The sequence below is a fragment of the Arvicola amphibius genome, chromosome 8 (genome assembly GCF_903992535.2).
Source record: "Arvicola amphibius chromosome 8, mArvAmp1.2, whole genome shotgun sequence".
NCBI classification, from domain to species: domain Eukaryota; kingdom Metazoa; phylum Chordata; class Mammalia; order Rodentia; family Cricetidae; genus Arvicola; species Arvicola amphibius.
This window is the reverse complement of record NC_052054.1, coordinates 33,140,400-33,161,732: the sequence shown is the minus strand read 5'-3', so window position 1 is coordinate 33,161,732 and position 21,333 is coordinate 33,140,400. Positions and strand designations below refer to the sequence as shown.

The window sequence follows — 21,333 nt, the reverse complement described above, 5'->3', positions numbered from 1 at the left end:
CTTCCCTCTTGTCTTCTTTCATACTCTCGTCTCTTTCTCTCTTTTTGCTCATGCGAGAATGAATGGGTAATTTGGGGGGGACCCATGGACCCCTTCAAAAGGTACACTCAGTGACCTCTCACTTCCATCCAGCAGACAGTACCTCCCAAGGTTAGATCCGCGATCCCTTTAGCGTCTACGTTACTACCCTTGGCATAGAATACTTCTGTGTCCGTATGGACTTTGGGGATATTTAAGACCTGTTCTTGTGTGTTCCTGGTTGAGTTACTTGGCAACCTTTGCCATATGAAGTCTCCCTGGGGTCAAATCCCAATTCTGGGGTTGGGGTTGTTGCTCAATGGTAGGTACAGGAGCAATCTCAGCACTTGTGAGGTCAGGAGTTCAAGGTCCTTCTCTGCTTCACAGTGAGTGTGAGGCCAGCCTGGGATACATGTGAGCTACTCTAAAAACAAAATAAAACAAATCAAAACCCAACCAAAATAAACAATAAATATTACACCAGATAATTAGAAACACCCCTCAAAGGAGAAAGGAAGAGAACTGGGTGAAGAGGCAGGTTCAAAGAGGCAGTACATGATGTCGAGGGGTAAGGAAGAAAGGCTCAGAGAAAATTTCCTGTAGTGATGAACGCTTGGGTTCTCCATCATGATTTCAATTTAATATTTGTTGATTAATAAAGTCACCATTGGAGGGCTAAAGACAACCTGGCTCCTCTTTGGCGGATCTGGTTTTTAGATAAGTAGACCAGTGGAGGCGCTTCCTGATGCTTGCTGCTCCCCAGGGCCTTGCCGTTGAAGTTCAAAGTAGAACATTTTCTGAGACCCAGCAAAACAATATTCATATTCGTTAACAATCGAATAAATAAGAGCCAAAATAACTGTTTGCACTTTGTAGATGAAAATAAGGGAAGAACTTCAAAGTAGTAGAATTGAATGAACTTCCAAAAGCCTGTAATTTTGGTGGGGGATGGGCAGGATCTTGCTATGGAGTTCAGGGCTAGCTTTGGACTTACTATGTAGTCTGCCCTGGTCTGAACTTGTGGCAGTCATTTTGCCTTAGTGCCTTCAGGGCTGAGCTTAAAAGTGTGGGCCACTGTATTGAGCGAGCATATACATTTGTGTGAACATTTTGGTGGTTAATTTGACAATATGGTTCAAAAAGCTTATAAATAGTCATGATCGCCGGGCGGTGGTGGCGCACGCCTTTAATCCCAGCACTCGGGAGGCAGAGGCAGGTGGATCTCTGTGAGTTCAAGACCAGCCTGGTCTACAAGAGCTAGTTCCAGGACAGGCTCCAAAGCCACAGAGAAACCCTGTCTCGAAAAACCAAAAAATAAATAAATAAATAAATAAATAAATAAATAGTCATGATCTTTTGTCTATCAAGTCACTTTGTGGAATTTAAGAAAGAAAATACTGAAGAAAAAAAGAAAAAGAAAGAAAACACTGGGGCTGGAGAGATTTTAGAAGAGTTGAGAGCGTGTATAAAGGACCTGAATTCATTTTCCAGCATCTACGTTGACTCAGATCAACAGCCTGTGACTCCAGCTCCAGGAATCCGATACCCTCTACCAGCCTCGAAGGGAAACTGCATTCATATACACACATACACAGAAACATACACATAATTAAAAATAATAAAAAAGAACCTTTTAAGCAATAAAGTATTTTCAAAGAATGACAAAATTTATCATTGAAAGGACTGAGATGTGTTGCAAGGAAGTGGGCCACTTGTTCTTCCCAGCCCCCTGGCTAGCTTACATACAAAATAATCACACAGAAACTGTATTAATTAAATCACTGCTTGGCCCATTAGTTCTAAATTCTTATTGGCTAACTCTCACATCTTAATTTAACCCATCTCCATTAATCTGTGCATCACCATGAGGTCATGACCTACCAGCAAAGTTTCAGCACTTTTATCCCTGGCGGCAGCTCCATGGCATCTCTCTGACTCCACCTTCTTCCTCCCAGCATTCAGTTCCATTTTCCCCACCTACCAAAGTTCTACCCTATCAACAGGCCAAGGCAGTTTCTTTATTCATTAATAGTAATCAAAGCACACAGAGGAGACTCCCACATCAAAGATGAAATTGAATGAGACTGAATAATTAAGTCAATAGTAAATTGAATATATAATATATTATGTATCTTATATAAGGTTGATATTGTGATATAGACTACTAAATGACATGAGAAATTGTTTCTAATATGTTGTTCAATTAGAAGTCAGGCTACAGCCGGGCGGTGGTGGCGCACACCTTTAATCCCAGCACTCGGGAAGCAGAGGCAGGCGGATCTCTGAGTTCGAGGCCAGCCTGGTCTACAAGAGCTAGTTCCAGGACAGGCTCTAGAAACTACAGGAAACCCTGTCTCGAAAAACCAAAAAAAAAAAAAAAAAAAAAAGAAGAAGTCAGGCTACAATGATGTATATATCATTTTTATGAAATGTATGCAGTCATAGTACTTGTTCACATATGTTTCTACATCAGTGCATCAATAACACTCCTGAATACTTCTGATTTATATAATGTATTGTGGTATTGAGGACTGAGGACTGAACGCAGATCCTTGCAAATGCAGGCCAAATGTTCTCTACCTCAGAGCTTCATTTCTAGGGCAGGATTAATGTTTTATTTCATTACATAAATTCTCCTGCATTTAAAGATTTTTCTATAAAACAACACAAGTGACTCACGAGAACAGGAATTCTAGATTTGTAGTTAGAGATGTTGAAAATAGTTTTAAAAATTCAAATTCTAGTCAGGCGAAGGTGGAGCACACCATTAATCCCAGCACTTAGAAGGCAGAGGCAGGTGGATCTCTGTGAGTTTGAGGCCAGCCTGGTCTACAGAGCGAGTTCCAGGACAAGCTCCAAAGCTAAAGAGAAACCCTGTCTGGAACCCACCCCTCCCCCCAAAATTCAAATTCTAATAGTTAATATTATGAGATCGTAACTGCATGGCTACTGAAAAAATAGTATTAAACAGAGATAGGAACTGGTAGTGTAGTTCAGTAGTAGAGCAGGTGATTAGGCTATGACAAGTCCTGGGTTAAATTCTCAGCAACAAGACAAACGGGGAGGGGGTGATGGTTGGAGGCATCTTAAAATTGTTATGTTAAAAAAAGAACATGTTTTATGGTTCCCTTTGACATAATGGAATGTCATTCTGAGTCACCCTTGGTTACCAAGAGACTTAGTGTAGTGTTGATATTTGACTATGTCTTGTAAAACTGTATGACTTCACCCTCCGTTGAAAGCATTTGCATCTGTCATTTATATGGAGGACAAGCAAGTTTCTAGAATAAAAATCAGAAAATCTGTTCTGGTGGATGTTCACAGGGAAAGGATGATAGCCAAAAATAGAAGTGAGGGCCTTATCTAGAGAAAGGAGTCTGGTAGAATGAATGAGCCAATTATCACCAAGTTCCAAAGGTCAACGGTGGCTCTTGCTGCAGGAACCATGTAAGAATTTAAACCCAAACCCTTCTAGTGTAGCCATCTTGACAGTGTACACTCTCCTACAGAAAGAAAAAGGCTGGGTGTGTTCCAAGGAACTTACTATCTCAACAAGTTCTGTAACTCTCAGAGATTCTAAACACCTTTGTTTCTGCCATTGTAGAACACAATGTATCACGAAGAATTGGTCTGGTTTGCAAAGGACCATCCCATGAAGACCGAGAGAGTCCATAGAGGCCCTGGGAACCAGCATGTAACAGCTTTAGTGGGAGATGTCTTTTGGGGGGGGGGGGTGAGACAGGGTTTCTCTGTAGCTTTGGGGCCTGTCCCAGAACTAGCTTGTGTAGACCAGGCTGGCCTCGAACTCACAGAGATCCACCTGCCTCTGCCTCACAAGTGCTGGTATTAAAAGCATGGGTCACCACCGCCCAGTGGTGGGAGATGTCTTTATGGAGTCAGCTGGATCAGGAGCACACACTGGGGCAAGCTCTGGGAATAGTGACAGTCTGGATTAATTCATCAGCAACACCAGACACAGCTGGGGATGGCCAGGTATAATTGGAAAGACCCAAGAAACTTTGGTCGCAAATGCCAGTGGCAGCTAATCTTTAGCTTCAGACTGGAGAAGCTTAAAAAAAATTATGGCTGCCCATGATGTCCTTTCTTTTTCCTCCCTTCTTTCCTCCCGCCTTTCTTTCTTCCCTTGCCTTTTTCCTTTCTCCCTCCCTCCCTCCCTTTTCTCTTTCTTTCTGAAGATGACCAGTAAATGCATGGTAAATAAATGCATTAAGTAAAGTCTGTTATACTGGGAAATGCACTCTGCTTTCTGGTATGGGAAAACAATAGTACCAAAACAACCCAGGGTTCCCTTTGGAGTCTTAGTTTATTTAACAGAATAATGTAGAATTAGAGTTTGTTTGCAATGAAACACCATGACCAAAAAGCAAGTTGGGGAGGAAAGGGTTTATTTGGTTTACACTTCCACATCACTGTCCATCATCAAAGGAGGTCAGGACAGGAACTCCAACAGGGCAGGAACCTGGAGGCAGGAGCTGATGCAGAGCCATGGAGCGGTGCTGCTTACTGACTTGCTCAACCTGCTTTCTTATAGAACCCAGGACCACCAGCCTAGGGGTGTCCTCACCCACAATGAGCTGGGCCCTCTCCCATCGTCCAGGAATTAAGAAAATACCTTACAGCTGAATCTTATAGAGGCATTATCTCAAGGAGGTTCCTCCATTCAGATAACTCTAGTTTGTGTGGCAAGCTGCCGTAAGACTAGCCACCAGAGTCTGAGAAAAAAACAAACAGAGCAGGGAAGCTGTAGATCCTGGCTGATGTTGGGAAGAGCGAAGTTGAGAGAAATCATGCTTTTTAAATTTGGCATGGAGGTCAGAGAAACAGTGGGAAAGGCCAAAGAGTCAGAGAGCATGCTTCGACCTTGGCCAGTAACCGAAAAATAGATAAAAGGAAAAGGAAAAGCATGCTTAGTGCCTGCCCTTGAATCCGAGTTCACAGGGCATCCTAGTCCAGGCTCTTTTTGTTTTCGTTTTTTAAGTTCTTCTCTCATACAATATACCCCAACCACAGTTTCCCCTCCCTCCACTCCTCCCAGTTTCCTTCCCCCTCTCTTAGATAGGGTTTCTGTTGCTCTGAAGAGACACTATGATCACAACAACTCTCATAAGGAAACATTTAATTGAGGCTGGCTTACAGTTCAGAGGTTTAGTCCATTACCATCAGGACATGAAGCGTGGTGGCACACAGACAGACATGGTACTGGAGGGGTAGCTGAGAGTTCTACATCCAGATTGGCAGGCAGCAGGAAAAGAGTGAGATACTGGGCCTGGCTTGAGCATCTGAGGCCTCAAAGTCCACCCCTAGTGACATACTTCTTCCAACAAAGTCACACCAACTCCAACAAGGCCACACATCCTAATAGTACCATTCCCTATGGGCCTATGGGGTCCATTTTCATTCAACACCTCCCTTTCTTTCCCAGAAGTGTTACAGTTCTGATGGGAAAGGTATTTGGGCAGTCAGGAGCCAAGGAATACCACAGAATCACAACACACAACAAGCCTCACACAAGCGATTCATTGGGAAAGACACAAGAGGCTAGCAGCCTCTGCTTGGGAGAGAAACAGCAAAGAACTGAGCAGGAGGCAGGCTTTATAAAGGGTTTCTTTGGGGGGAATGGAGCTCTCTGGGTGACCTGTGATTGGTGGGATTCTGTGGCCTGATCTTGGGCTTTTTTTTCTGTAGAGTGAACCTGGCTGCCTGGGTCTTGAGGTGCTGGAACCAGCCATTAAGACTCTTAGAATAGCCTGGGAAAGAGCATGGCCACTCACAAGCCTTGAGGGGTTTACAGCCCCCTCCACCTCCTCTCTCCCAGATCCATTCCTCTCTTTCCCATCAGAAACGAGCATGCCTCCTAGGGCTACCAACCGAACATGGTAAAACAATAAGACTAGGCACAAACTCTCCTATCAGTGCCGGGAGAGGCAACCCAGGAGAAGGAAAAGGGTCCCAAGAACAGGTGAAAGAGTCAGAGACAACCCCACTCCCACTGTAAGGAGACCCACAAAAACACCAAGCTAACAACCATAACGTATTTGCAGAGGACCTAGGATAGACCAACACAGGCTCTGTGATTGCTGCTTTAGTCTTTGTGAGTCCTATGAACACTGCTCCCGGCTTAGTTGATTCTGTGGACCATATTTTCCTCGTGTACTCAACCACTCTGCCTTCAACAAGTCTTCTCCCCTCCTCCCTCTGCCTAAGGATTGACTGCGGGTCTCTGCATCAGCTCCCACGAGATGCTTGAGGAAGCCTCTCTGATGATGATTGGGTTAGGTACCAGATCTATGAATATAGCAGAATATTGTTAAGAATCTCCCCCCCCCCCTTTTTTTTCTATCCTAGATCTCTGGGATATCCAGTCCCCAATTCCTGGTCATCCAGACAGTTTCAGACATGGTCTCCCTTTCTTGGTATGGACCTCAAATTAGACCAGTTATTGTTAGTCATTCCCACAAATTCTGACCCTCCATTGTCCCAGCACATTTTGTAGGAAGGACAGATTACAATCTATATGGCTGGGTTGGTGTCCCAATCCCACTGTTAGAAGTTATGTCACAAGTCTAAGAATTGCATCACGGATACAGGGTTAGAAATAGAAACACTGGGAAATAAAAGGCGTGGGCTTGTGAGTCGAGAAAAGAAACCCCAAAGCATCAGACCATACATGAGGTGCAGCACCCACTTCTCCCAGGTTTGTATAGCATTTTTTTTCTGGATTATGTTGTTTGTTACACAAAGCCTTGTGGCGGAGTGAGGCGGGTGCTCTAGACTTTGCAGACTGGCTTCTGGCTTCTTTGGCATGTTAATTTTGATGTTTCAGTCGGTTGCCCCACTCTCCAGTCACATAGATATACCTCTAAAATGGAAAAAAAAAAGTCCTTCCTAAGAGGAATGTATGTTCTACTTCCAGGCAGAAGAGGGAAAGGCAAAGATTCGCTTTCCTATCTGTGGCTTCTAAATAGATTTCAGCTCCAAGTGATCCTTAGGGCATAGTAACCTACCCAGCCCAGGTGATCTTGAACTCCCCATGTAGTCTAGGCTGGACTTTGAATTCAAGATCCTCCTGCCTCAACCTCCTTTACTTATTTTTGGTTCTTTCTCTATGATTAGATAACCTGCTCCTTAAAAAAAAAAAAAAAAAAAAAAAAAAAAACCTATCTTAAATGCACAAAAAGGGGCTGGCCCCTTAAACATCCAGTAAAGAACTCTTTGCATTTCTTTACCAGCTTCTTGGTGCTGCTACAGGTATGGAAAACAGACAGTTAGAGGTCATAGTAACCCCCTTTCAGGTTTTCCAGAGTGTGGTCTTCATGTCAACTTTTAATTATTGTTTTTTTTTTAAGACAGGGTCTCACTATATAGGTCAAGCGGACCTGGAATTTGCTATGCACCCCCAGGTTGGTCTCAAACTCCAGCCACAGAATTCTGGAGTGTGGTGACGAAGGGTGTCCCACTAAGAGAACTTGTGTCAGTTGCTGTAGTTAGGTGGGGGCCTTCCTTGTTTCCTTGTCCATTCTAGAATACATTCATGGTAAGTAAAGTGTTCTACAAGTGAGCTGGATCAATCTGTTCTTGACACCACAGCATCTTGTTTTCTTGAATTAAAACATACAACTCCAGTTGTTGGGGAATATTATTTCCAGGTTTATTGCTTCTGTTTATGCTGCATTTGTTTAACTCTGTGACGCTGTGATTCTCTGCCTGTCTAAAACACCTGGTGGTCTCACAAAGAACTGACAGACCAATGGGGAGGCAGGAGCAAGGATGGGTGGGGTTGGCAGGCAGAGTATAAATAAAAGGAAAAACAAAAAGGGAGGAGCAAGAGAACAAGAGCAGGACATCAGGGGTCAGCTACACTGCAAGCCAGGGAGAAAGAAGTAAAGTAAGGTATACAGAAACGGAAAGATAAAAGCCCAGAGGCAAAAGGTAATTGGGATAATATAAGTTAGAAAAGCGGGCAAGAAATAAACCAAGCTAAGGCCGGGCATTCAGAACTAAGAATAAGCCTCTATGTGTAATTTATTTGGGAGCCAGGTAGTGGGTCCCTCAAAAACACAAGAGAGGAAAACATTACACAGAACCCTGTAACGAGCATAGTTAAAAAAAAGTCCTTTAGACATGGAAGTTCACCTGATAACCAAAGTCCAGTGATATCACTGACTCAAGACCTCAAGACAACCAGACACACGCCTAGAATGCCACACTGCCCACTGGATAGTATTTAAGCAGAGACCAAGAGCCATGCTCTGCTCTGCATATTTGGAGACACCCCACCTTGATTTGCCCTGCGGCTGGAGAGTCTTCCCCAGGATCCTGACCCACGAATCAGAGACATTCTGCTAGAGATTGGACCTGACCTTCCTTCAGCTAAGACCCACAGGTGGGCAGATTTGGGGAGATAAGTTTAGGACCGTAGTTAGGAATTTGGAGTATGAACCTTGCGTGATGCCCCTCAACATGATAAAATATAAATTTTGCTATATCAACTACACATAACTGCTTGCTTGCAAAAATGCCCAGCCCCAAACCAACCAACCTCCACCACCAAAACCAAACCCCAAAACGCCACCATTTGCCCCTAGCTGGGAAAAACCAGTTGTATTCTGTAAAAAGGCAAAAAGTATTCTATCTTACTTTTTTCTTTTTTAAAGTAAATTGCTTTCTCATCTATTTTACTCAGATACGGAGGAACCTGTTGTGCAAAACTCAGTAGATGATTTCCAATTATCGAGCTATTCCAAATTTGGCTCTCTCTCTCTCTCTCTCTCTCTCTCTCTCTCTCTCTCTCTCTCTCTCTCTCTCTCTCTCTCTCTCTCTCTCTCTCTCGGTAAAGCAAACTAAATAAAGCTTCTCATTATATCGGCGTACAAGACCTTGTACATTTCGCTCTTCCCACATATTTTGCAATCAGAACTGTGTTTTCAAAGCGCCAGGCTAAACCAAACACTAGGGTTCTCAAGAGACAACAGGCCAAGGAATGCTTTCAGCCGGTCCCAATCTCGCCCCTCGAAGCGTGGGACGGGAAGGGCCGCACCGCAGGAAATCACGGAGGGCTGCCAGAGGTCGGAGCCCAGCGCGGCCCCGGGGACGGCCCCGCCTCCGAGCCGGGGCCCCAATCCGGGTTCCCGCGCCCCGCCGGGTCGGCCCCTTCCGGCTCCTCCAGAAGAGGCGGGCGCCGGGGATGCTGCGCCTTGCGGGGCTCCGCGCCTCCGCAGGCCTGGCCGCCGCGGCCAGCGCCCCCGCCGCCCCGCGCCCCCCGGGCCTCCGCCTTCGTCTCCTCCGCGCCGCGACCATGGAGCGCCCCGCTGCGGGTGAGAGCGAGCACACCGCCCTGCGCGCCCTGGGCCGCCTCTGCGGTGGGGCGGGCTCGCCACCCTGCTCCGCCTCCCAGGCCTCCCGCCGCCCCACGCCCCTCGCGTTCCTCCCCCTCCTGCGTCCGACTCTGCCCTGACCCGGCAGCCCGGTGCACTCCCGTGGTCAGGGCGATGTGCTTGCCCGGATGCGTCTGGATGTACCTTTCCACACCGTGGTGGCGAGGGGTGTGATCCCACGAGTCGTAGTTTTTTTTTTTAAATCTCTTCGTATCTTGTGACCCACGGCCCAAAGTTTTTGCAACACACCCCTTCCTACTGGGTTGGGGCAGTAAACAAAACCAAGAAAAAAAAAAACCCAAATCTCCATTTTATTTTTTATGGCAAATAGATATGTCTGAACACCATCTTGTATCATTTAGGGTTTTATTCGAGGTTTGGAAATGAGCACTTTAAAGCTAGCATCAATCTACTGGCGCCCAGACTGGACTTCAGCTTGGCTCAGCTTTTGCTATGTGCTGAATTTGGGTAGGAATTAGGGACTGGACTTGGAAAGGAACTAAAAAGTAATTGGGGGGTGGGGGAAAGGTGCTCATCAAGATCGTTATATCCTAAACGTATACAAAGCATAAGAATATTAAAATATGTTGTACAAACATGCTAAATATGTAAGTATAAATTAGGTAAATAGTGTAAATGTGTTTATAACTTTCATGTGAGTGGAAAGATCCATATGTTGTGGGGAGATGCCAAAGTATCACGGCTTGAAGTGATTTTTTTTTTAAAATGAGGTTCAGGGGCGTGGTTAATAGGGCAGATACGGAAGGAGGGAGGACTCTTCCCGCCCATTTACACAGTGTGGCTTGGCAGTTTAGGATGCTGTTAGCACGGCTTATGTCTTTTCCATATAGTAACAAAGCTTAAAGTGCTTGTTGAAGTACCTTCCTGCACGTAGTGTTGCTTTGGCAATTTCTCCTTGATAATTTAGATTGTTCCCTTTTCGTGATGAGGAAGGGGAAGCTTGAAGTTTAAACATTTCTGGAGACGTGCTATGCTGCTGCTGTTAGCTACATCGAAGTAGCTAGACCACAGTGAAAGACAGGCCCTTTCCATAGCTATTTAGCTCGGGGATTAGAAGAGAGCCTTGCTTACTGGGGCTGTGTAGCATTGTTCAGATATGAAGCCTGTTTTGTATGACTTTATGTTTTCTGTCCTCCTGACTTTGATGATCCCATTGGCTGAAGTGGACCTATGAGTTGAATAATTGAGTGTAGGTGTATGGTTTTAGGAGACATGGTTTTTCTGATAAAAGAAATATTTAATTTAAAATTTTGTACAGCAGTTGGAAAGTGTTTAGCATTCAGAAGTATCTTTCAGTCATTGGTCTTCTTTTTTCTAACTGTAAATCTTGAGAGCATGCAGTTTTCCCTCTGCTTTTTAATTAATCTTATGTTTATTTTTGTAATGCTGGGCAGCAAACCTAGGGCTTTGTGCACACTAAGTCTACAAGAGCTAGACCCTTGACCACATATTTTTTGTTTGTTTTGTAAGATTTATTTATTTATACAGTGTTCTGCCTGCATGTAGCCTGCAGGCCAGATGAGGGTACCAGGTCTCATTATAGATGGTTGTGAGCCACCATGTGGTTGCTGGGAATTGAACTCAGGACCTTTGAAAGAGCCAGCTCTGCAGCCCCCACATATGTTTTTTTTTTTTGAGTCACCTTTCCCCTGTTGTTACACTTGTCCCTCATAACTGTTACTGTTCATCACCAGAGTCTCCAGAATGAGCATGCAGTGTTTCTCTCCTTGACATTTATGTTGCCCTCTCCCGCTGTTGTCTTTTTTCTTCAAGCAAGGTTGTCAGGAGTCTTGTTTGAGTGTATATGATGGAAACCCAGATTTTCAACCCTCTTCTTGCCCCTGATCTATTGGCACATTGCTTTCTGGAAGATCTGCCTCAGTTTACAGTGCTGCAGCCAGTATGTGGCAAGGGCACAGGGCATTGTTGATTCTGGAAATTGTGGGTCATGTGACAGAGTCACTTGATCCAGATGGCAGTCCCTGAATCTACTTGCTCATGGGCAAGTTACTAAACCATCTGGCTGGTGTAAGAATAGTCTTCCCTGATAGCATAGTTGTATAAATTGAGTTACTTCCCAAAGTGCTTCTAATTGAGTGTGCCTGGCCTAAAGCACCTGTTTGAATGTTGGTTGGTATTAGTAATGCTAGTTTCCAGGTTCGATTCATGTTTGTTATTAGTGTAACATTTACCCCTGTGGTTATTTGGATTTGTGCAAAAGATAAATTTTGTTTTAATTAATGACATATTAAAATTTAGGTGACTTTTTAAAATGTTTTGTGCCATTTAGCTCAGGCTAAGGACAGCCCATCCTCCTGCCTTTGCCCCCCAAATTCTGGGATTGCGTGTGTAACTCAACATTCCTGGCCTAGGTGACTTTATTTATTTATTTGCTTTGTAGAGTTGAATCTCAGCCTGGTACATGGCAAACAAGGACTGTCCCATGGTGGTATATCCCAAGCTTCATTAACTTTTAATTTGAGACAAAAATCTCACTAAGTTAGTTGTATAGAGTTCTTTTGAATTTAAAGTCCTGTCTCAGCCCCCCAAATACCTGGGGTGTATATATATATATATATATATATATATATATATATATATATATACATATATATATACACACACACATATACATATATATGTATACATACACACACACACACACACACACACACACACACACACATATATATATATACACATACCAGGCCCAGCATATTTAAGCAACATCATAGCAGTCAAAACAATGAATTTATTATTTACATGCTTAAGGACCAACTGTTTTAAGGCAGTTTTTTTTTTCAAAGTGAAGTCTTTGCATCTATGTAAGAGGAAGTGTAGTTGTCATAGATGTGTGTAATTATGTCCCTTAACCTTTGCCCAGAACCAAGCACTTACAGCCTGGCGCAAGGCCACCTGAAATTAGTTTGAGGAATATGGTTCTGTGGAGTGATCTACACTTCTTTCGAGATGCGTGCGACAGATGAGTGACACAGACACCAACACTTGGTAGCTAAGGTGTGATATTTTCCAGTCTGAGGCCAGCCTGGGTATATAGAAAGATGGTGCTCAAAGACAAACAAAAGCTAGGAGGTGGAAAAAGATGAACCCTTATTCACTGCCTGTGGCAAGGTGAACTTGTGTTAGACTGTGGAAATCAGCATAGAGGTTCCTCAGATATCTGAAAATATAACTACTGTCTGGCCCAGCTATACCACTCCTGGATATATACATTATACTGGGTATGTACTCAAAGGATGCTTAAGTCAGTTAGCTATGGGATACCTGCACATCTATGCTTACTTCTGCACTCTTCACAGTAGTCAGATACTGGCACTAGCCTAGATGCCCATCAGTAGATGAATGGGGAAAGAAAATGTGGTACATTTAGAGTTCACAGAATTCCATAAAATAGATTTTTTTGCAGTTGGTAAAGAAAAATAAGTCATGACAGTTGCAGAAATATAGATGCAACTAGAAATTTTAGTTATCTTAAGAGAAATAAATGAGACTCAGAAAAATACCTGTATGTTTTCTCTCATGTGTGGGAGATAAATTAAAATTATATATGTAGATATATGTATGCATTTATATGTATGTGCTTGTAGGTCATGGAACCAGGGAGGGGGTTGTGATGAGGAGGAAGGGATTCTAAAGGTGGTAGACAGTAAAGACTAATGAAACCTATGTAACAGGAAAGAGAAGGAGCTAACTTGAGGAAGATGGGGAAGCAGCTGGAGGTGGGCAGGTGAACCATTATGAACAAAGGACAACAATACTTATGGATGAAGATGCCATAGTAGAACCCAATAATTTGCTAACCCCAAAATTAAAGCAAAAATTCCAGTGTCATAAAGAAGAAAGAAAAGAAAAAAATCATAGGTGACATTCTCTTTTTGGGGTTGATGAGTCTTGTCTGCAATAATTCTATTCTCTAAAAATGGAAGATAGTTTGTATTTTAAGTTTCTGACTTTTGTCAGTTCCGATATAAGATTGCTTTTGAGTTTAATGTGTTTTGTTTTAAATGATGACAAGTATGTGGGTATTGTTGTGTACCACTGTAATTCCTAAGAGGCCGGGGTAGGGAAATTCAAGTTCAAGATCATCCTTAGCTACATGGTGAGTTTGAGGCCAGCTTAGCGTTTAGGAGACCTTGTCTTAAAAACTGCAAAACCAAAATCAAGAAAGCAAATGTACACACAGATAAAAGATGGAGAATGCTATAGAGTAAATCATATTATGTCTTCATTTTTTTTCTTGTATTGGTTATTCCTAGGTTTGATTTTGGTGTGTGGGATTGACCCCAGGGCCTGGCGTGTTAGCCAAGCACTCTGGCTAAGCTGCATCCTCACCCCCCCCCCCATTTTTTAGTGTTTATTTTTGTGCCCTTTATTTATTCTGTGAAGATGAGGGAACCTGCTGTGTTCAAAGGGTGCTGTTAAATAACATTGTTTTTGGTGGGTATCGAGACGGCTGCACTACAGTGAATTAGGAACCACTCCCAGGTGTGTACTTACTTTGTGCGGTCACTCAGTAAAAATTTGTAGGGGTACCTGCGGCGAGCTGGCTCCTTGCTAGGAGTGGAAGAATCAAAGGGACACTGAAGGAGCAGTGAGGACGGGACCATGTTTGCTGATAATTGTTGGAAGTTCCCACTTTTGCCAAGTGTCCTGATTAAAGCGGTAGGTTGTTTGGTCACTTTGGTTTAGAATCTCAAGGAGAGGACAGCCAAGTGAAGAGCAGTAGAGTCATGTCTTTCTTGTGTGGCCAAAGGGATCTCTAGGTTCCTGGAAGGAGACTGGATTGCTGGCACCCTTAGTGGCCTTTTCACTTTGTGATTGATCATACTTTTTATTGAAATCCATCATTTAGAGGAGGATCAAGGGATAGGAAAAGTGAGAGTTTTGGCAGTGGCTTTCTAACTTCCCTTGCACAGTAGAATCACCCGGAAGCTTTTAAAGAATTGTGGAGGCTGACTTGGTCTTCCCCACTGTAGACCTAGTCTGATTAGCTTGTGGTGGGATCCAGATCCTGATGGGTTTGGGGCTGCTGTGAGAGTCTTCCCTTGGCTTCATCAAGTGACTCCCTTAGCACTTGCTTTGCTTGCTTGGTGGGGATGCTTAATTGATCTTACGAGATACTAAAAATTAAACTCGATCAAGGACTTCTTAAAGAATGACTTAATTCACCATGCTATTTTAATTATTCTCTTCGCCTTCAGAATGTATGACAACCCAGAAGTCAGTTTCCTCTGTTTTGTTTATTGCCAAGAATCTGTGCTGTAAGTGTTCATTGTCAAGCGGCAAATACTGTAAGGGGAAAATAGGCCTTAAAATATACCTGGCCTGCTGAACATCATTGCTTAGCAACACAGTCCACTCTAGCGTATTGAGTCTTTTATCTCAAGATCATGGGGCTACCTGGAAGCTGGGACTCCTTACAGCATGGCAAGATGGGACGATACCTCATGTCCCTAGTCTGGGAAGAGTCAACACCCCAAATTTGAACATTTCTAATGAATGTTCACTGCTTTCCTGAATAGCTGTCAGGAAGGAGAGTTGAACAGAGAAAACAAGATTCTGACCACATCCCTCAGACTCTGTGGGTTCTGGAGATGGAACCCACCCCACACCCTGCCTCCCTGTCTCAGTGATCCTGAACCCATCCCATGTCTTACCTCCTTGTCTCTGAGAGCCTGAACCCACATCATTTCCTGCTTCCTTGTCTCTGAGATCCTGAATTCACCCCACACCCTGCCTCCTTGTCTCTGCAACCCTGAACCCACCCTACACACTGCCTCCTTGTCTCTGCAATCCTGAACCCACCCTACATCCTGCCTCCTTGCCTGAGATCTTGAACCCATCCTACGCTCTGCTTCCTTGGCTCTGAGATCCTGAACCAATCCCATGCTGAGATTCTGAAGTCACTTATGCTCTGCTTCCTTGACTCTGAGAGCCTATGCCTTGCCTTCTTATCTCTGAGATCCTAAACCTACTCCACACCCGGTCTCCTTGCTTGAGAGCCTGAACCCACCCCACGCCCTGCCTCCTTGGCTCTGAGAGCCTGAACCCACCCCACGCCCTGCCTCCTTGGCTCTGAGAGCCTGAACCCACCCCACACCCTGTCTCCTTGGCTCTGAGAGCCTGAACCCATTCCATGCCCTGCCTCCTTGGCTCTGAGAGCTGCCCTTCAGTTACAGTAGTAGGAATGATGGCCAACTTTTGCACCATCATGGGGTTGAAAGGTTGTACTTGAAGCCATCGTGAGTCAGGAACCTTCCACGTGACACATGGACTGAGGAAATAGTATTGATGTGCTAGGATCATACTGGGACTATGTCCTGTCACTGAATGCTTGGATTGAGAAAAAAATTAGGAGAGTTGTAGTCGGGTTTATGTACTTCTTTCATTTTAATTTCTGTGTAGTCTTCATATGTTATGGGTAGTAGTTTATAGGTGATATGTTTAATTGTATTCTGATTTCTATGCAGTCTTCATATATGTTATGGATAATAGTGTATAGATAATATGTTTAATTGTATAAGCACTTAAAAAATTCCTTTACTATTGATATAGTTATTTTGAGTTGCAGTCTTAGTCTGTAGCCCAGGCTGGCTTTGAACTCAGTGTTCTTCTGTGTGCTCGGAGGCATGTATGTGTGTACTCCGTGCCTGTTTACAAGTGCTGCTCTTTTGTTGAAAGTTGTGTGTGTGTGTGTGTGTGTGTGTGTGTGTGTGTAAGCAGCCTGGTGGGTGATGGTCCTTTACGTGGAGCTGCCTGTGAAGATTCAAGATCTGTATTGATCTCTTCAAACTTTTGTTTTAAGTCTATACTGCATTTGTGTTCTAAAATGCTACCCTATACACAGAAAGCTAACATTCGACTTAGTCTCATGAGTTTCAAGTACTCTGAGCTTGTGAGGAGACTTATAGTAACCTAAAATTTATTGAACACTCTGTCTTAGTTAATTTTCTGTTGCTGTAAGGAGCAACTTATAAAAGAGAACATTTAATTGTGGTTTCATGGGCTGAATAATCCATGACCATCATCTCAGGGAGCATGGCAGCAGGCAGGCGTGCATGGCAGCAGGCAGGCGTACATGGCACCATCATCTCAGGGAGCATGGCAGCATGCAGCCATGCATGGCACTGCCATCTCAGGGAGCATGGCAGCAGGCAGGCATGCATGGCACCGTCATCTCAGGGAGCATGGCAGCAGGCAGCCATGCATGGCACTGTCATCTCAGGGAGCATGGCAGCAGGCAGGCGTGCATGCATGGCACTGGAGCAGTAGCTGAGAATTTATATGTTCAGACAACAACCATGAGGCAGAGAGACATAGGGAGGGAGGGAGGAAGAGAAAGAAGAAGAGCAATAGAGTGAGAGAGAGACCCTCATTGGGAATGCCATGGCATGGTTTTTGGAACCTCAAAGCCACTCCTGGTGACGCATCTCCTCCAGAAAGGCCACACTTTTAATCTTTCCCAAATAGTTCTACCAAATGGGGATAAAGCATTCAAATATATGAGCCTGTGAGGGCCATTCTCATTCAAACCTCTACACACTCATACTTCCTAAAGTCTGAATTGTATAAATAGCATTATTAAGAAAAGACTTTTAGTGTCTTTATGATATTGAACATGACTGAGAAAGGTACTATCCTTTTTTTAGAATCCAGAAAACAGGTTGGGTGTGTGTGTTTGAATAACTTTAGAAATCACTCAAATTGTGATAAAATTTCGTATTTTAGTATGCATATTAACTGTGAACTATTATGAGAATTATTATTATATTGTAAAATATAACATATACTTCTTAAAGTACTGGGGCCTTACACTTTGCTAGGAAGGCACTGTGCCACTGATCTGTTTCCAGCCTTCTTTTTTAGTTCTTTTCTGTCTGGAGGAGGAGAAGGGAGAGGAGCTAGAGTTTATGATTTGTTTGTTTGTTTGCTTACTTTTAAAGTTTATGTTTTTAAAATCAAGACTAGTAACGTTCAGGTTGGCATTGAACTCAGGCTGTGGAAGGACTTGAAGTTGAGACCATCCTGTCTTCTAATCACGAGGATTACAGCCTGGACAGTCCCAGTTTGCAGGCCATATTCTTTTTTGGTTTTATTTATTTAGATTTTTGGGTTGACAGAGATTGAAACTAGGGCCTTGTTCATATGAGGTACTATACTTCTGAACTATTTCCCTGAGTAAGTAAGTCACTTTATATATGTTTATGTATATATTATCTATGTATATCACACACATATACATGCATATACATTATATACATTTATATTGTAAAAGATTTACTTATAATGTGTGCATGTGTGTGTATATGTGCATGTTTGTACATTCACGTGTCTATGTGCACAAGTGCTCCTGAATGTATGGATGGTGCAGTATCCAGGTGCCTAAGGAGGCTAGAAGAGAGTGTGAAATTTCCAGAACTGGAGTTAACAGGCAGTGGGCGAGTTTCCAGATGTGGATGCTTGGAGCTGGACACTGGAAAATGAACCCAGGTCCTCTGGAAGAGCAACAAGTGCTGTTAACCATTGAGACATCTCCCTAGTCCTGTAAGGAGCCACCTCCTCCTCCTTCAGATTTATTATTTTATTTTGTGCGTCTGCCTCATTTGCTGTGTACTAGAAGTTTGCAGTGCCTTTGGAAGTCAGGAGAAGGTGTTGGATCTTCTGGAACTGCAATTAACAGATTGCTCTGAGCCATGTGGGTACTGAGAACTGAACCAGATCTTCTGGAAGAGCAGCCAGTTCTCTTAACCCCTGAGCCATCTCTCTAGGCATGTAAGCCATATTCTTAATGAAATGAATGAATGTGTTTTGCAATTATTGCATTTGAAAATAGAGGATTACAGCAGAAGGAAATGCATGTTTTCTTTTATAGTCTTCAGGGCAGGTTGGTCTTCACTGATTACACTGGGTGAAAATTATGTAAGTATTCCTGGGTTTTCTTCAGTCCAAATAACATTTATGTCTGTTACTAGAGGTATGGTGAATAATAGTACCGGGGAGACCAATGATGGATAAACTTGGCATTAACTTTATCAGTTGCAGTCTTCCTTTCCTTAGCCCTCCACCCACAACATTGCGGGTGTTCCACTCGTAACAGGAAGACAAAGACCAAATGTGAAGTGTGACTTAGTACATGACATGGGAGAGCTGTTACAAAACACTGTGAGGACGATTTGAGTTTCATAGCTGAATTTCAAAACATGCATTTTTAGAACCATGAGTTGAACAATCTCTTGCATATGTGGGAGGATATGTGTGCTGTGACCTATGGATGGAGGTCAGGAAACAATCAATCTGTTTTCTCTACCTTTTCATGGTTCTGGGGATCCAGCTCAGGTGGCCAGCCATTCACGGCAGGAGCCTTTAACCACTAAGCCGTTTCAAGTATTTTTAACTAGATTTCCAGTGTTAATTCTAATGGTGGAGTGGGAGAATTTATGGAAAAAAATAAAAAGACTAGAGCTTATAGAGATTAGAACACAAAATGTGAGTTAGAAGAGTTGAGAGGGCAAAGTGTGTGTGTGTGCGCGTGTGTCTATGTGTGTGCGACCGTGATCAAATACACTATGTTCATGTATGTAAATGTCATAATGAAACCTGTAATGTGTATTTAATATATGCTAATAAAAACATTAAACGATACATTTCAAAGTCCCCTATATTTACTGAAAATTACTGAAAATGAACACAAGAAGACACAATAAACAAGTGAACACTTTGTTTGTTGCCAGAAGATGTGAAAAAAATGTGGCTTTTAAAGATGGAAGATTATAGATTTTCTCTGTTGTCATCTATGCTGAATTGAACACTGCGCTTCAGAAAAGGACTAAAGCTTTAGAAAACTTACTTTTTTTTAGTTAAAGATTTATTTATTAAGTACACAGTGTTCTGCTTGCATGTACACCTCTGCATGACAGAAGAGGGTACTAGATCTCAGTACAGATGGTGTGAGCCCCCATGTGGTTGCTGGGAACTGAACTCAGGACCTCTGGAAGAGCAGCCAGTGCTCTTAACCTCTTAGCCATCTCTCCAGCCCTGAAATCTTACTGTTTAATGTCAAAATGCACCTTTAAAAACAAGCCTGTGCTAAAAGAGCAAGTCATAACCTCTCTTCATGCAGGATGCTATGTATTGTTCGCTTAGCTGAGGTGTTTTGGTTTCTGGATAGGAGTTTAACAATTGGATAATCTTTGTCTCTTTCTCTGGTTTGTTATAGGAGAAGTAAATTCCCACGAATGTGAAAGTGTGTTAAGAGAAGACAAAGTCTCAGGGGAATTAGAAACCAGAACTGTGGACTCTCTGACGGACATGCCGTTTGCTACTGTAGATATTCAAGATGATTGTGGAAGTAAGTACTGTATTATTTAAACAAATATTTAGAAGCAGTGGACAGTACATTTAGTCATGCACTTCATCTTTCCTTCATTTTAAATACTGTCATGCCTTTGAGTGCTAACAGTTATCTGATTCTTTGTTGTCAAAACTGTCATAGATCACAAAATTTTGGGCCAGGTCATTTTGTGGTTTCTTCTGCCTGGATCTGGCAGATCCTTTCATGGTTTATAATGACTCTATTTCTTTGGAGCCACCTGCAAATTCTGCAATTTCAGAAGTACCTACCCATTCATGTAATTTTTGAGTATTAATGTAAGTTTTGAGTATTAATCTTCTTATTGTGTGACTTTGGTCATGTAGACTGTATGAGACTTGAACTGTAATATGCAGATTGTAGTTCCTTCTTGCTTGCCTCATGTTGATCCCGTACAGATCAAAAGACAAAATGTGTATAAAAAAGGAGCTAAACATACAGCAGTGCACAAATGTTTCTTTATAAAGCTTTTGGCTGGGTAGTGGTGGTGCATTACTTTAATGGGAGGCAGAGGCAGGTGGATCTCTGTGAGTTCAAGGCCAGCCTGTCTCAACAAACCAAAAAGAAAAAAAAGCCGTTCTTTTCGCTGTGTGTGTGTGTGTACAGTCGTGTGTCCTGGTACACATGTGTGTTTGTGGAGGCAAGAAATTGACATTGAGTGTCTTTTTTATAATTTTTAAAATAATTTATTCAACTTTATTTTATGTGCATTGGTGTGGAGGAGTCAGATCCCCTGGAACTGGAATTACAGACAGTTGTGAGCTGCCATGTGGGTGCTGGGAATCGGACCCCATCCTCTGGAAGGGAGTGCTTTTAACTGCTGAGCCATCTCTCCAGCCCCAGTGTTTCTACCGTAATATCTCTCTCCCTCTCTCTCTCTCTCCCTCTCTCTCTCTCTCTCTCTCTCTCTCTCTCTCTCTCTCTCTCTCTCTCTCTCTCTCTCTCTCATTGATTCTGCAGCTAGCACATTCAGCTGGGCTGGCTGGGCAGGAAGCCCTAGGCTTGTCCCTGCTTCCTAGCTCTGGGGTCATAGTTATGCCCTGCTGTGCCTGGCTTTGATGTGATGCCCAGGATTAAACACAGGTCCTTATGCTTCAGCAAGAAGCACTTTCCCCACAGAACCCGTACAAAACTTTGAAAACTAACTCCCAGTTATTTGACTGCCAGTCATCTTTTCCTCTGGTGTTTTAAGACAGGGTTTCTCTGTGTAACAGCTTTGATTGTCCTGGAACTTCCGTAGACACGGCTGTCCTCGAACTCACGAAGATCAGCCTGCCTCTGCTTCCCAAGAGTTGGGATTAAAGGTGTGTGGGCCCCCATCTCTCATCTTTAATAGTAGCCTCTCACCGCTTACAATATAAAGGAACAGGTAGAAAGTTTGTTAGCTAGAAACTATTAACTAGTTTTTTTTTGGTGAAGTTTTATATAAATATATAAGAACTAGGAGGGGTTTTGTTTGTTTGTTTATTTTGTAGATTTTTTTTTAGTTTTTTGAGACAGGGTTTCTAT

General features: G+C 43.1%; 1 protein-coding gene across 6 annotated transcripts in view; it reads left to right on the top strand.

Moving 5' to 3' along the window:
• Positions 1 to 8,309: 8,309 nt before the first annotated feature.
• Positions 8,310 to 21,333, top strand: part of Akap7 (A-kinase anchoring protein 7) — a 178,149-nt gene continuing 165,125 nt past the window's right edge. For 5 of the 6 annotated variants that reach the window (XM_038338391.1, XM_038338392.2, XM_038338389.2 and 2 more), the window contains exons 1-2: positions 9,223 to 9,353; positions 19,672 to 19,803. In XM_038338391.1, coding sequence (XP_038194319.1) covers positions 9,224 to 9,353; positions 19,672 to 19,803 — 262 coding nt within the window. In that variant the 5' untranslated portion in view covers position 9,223. Of the gene's footprint in view, positions 8,423 to 9,222; positions 9,354 to 19,671; positions 19,804 to 21,333 lie in introns of those variants that run through there. The other variant, XM_038338395.2, reaches the window with a different exon arrangement.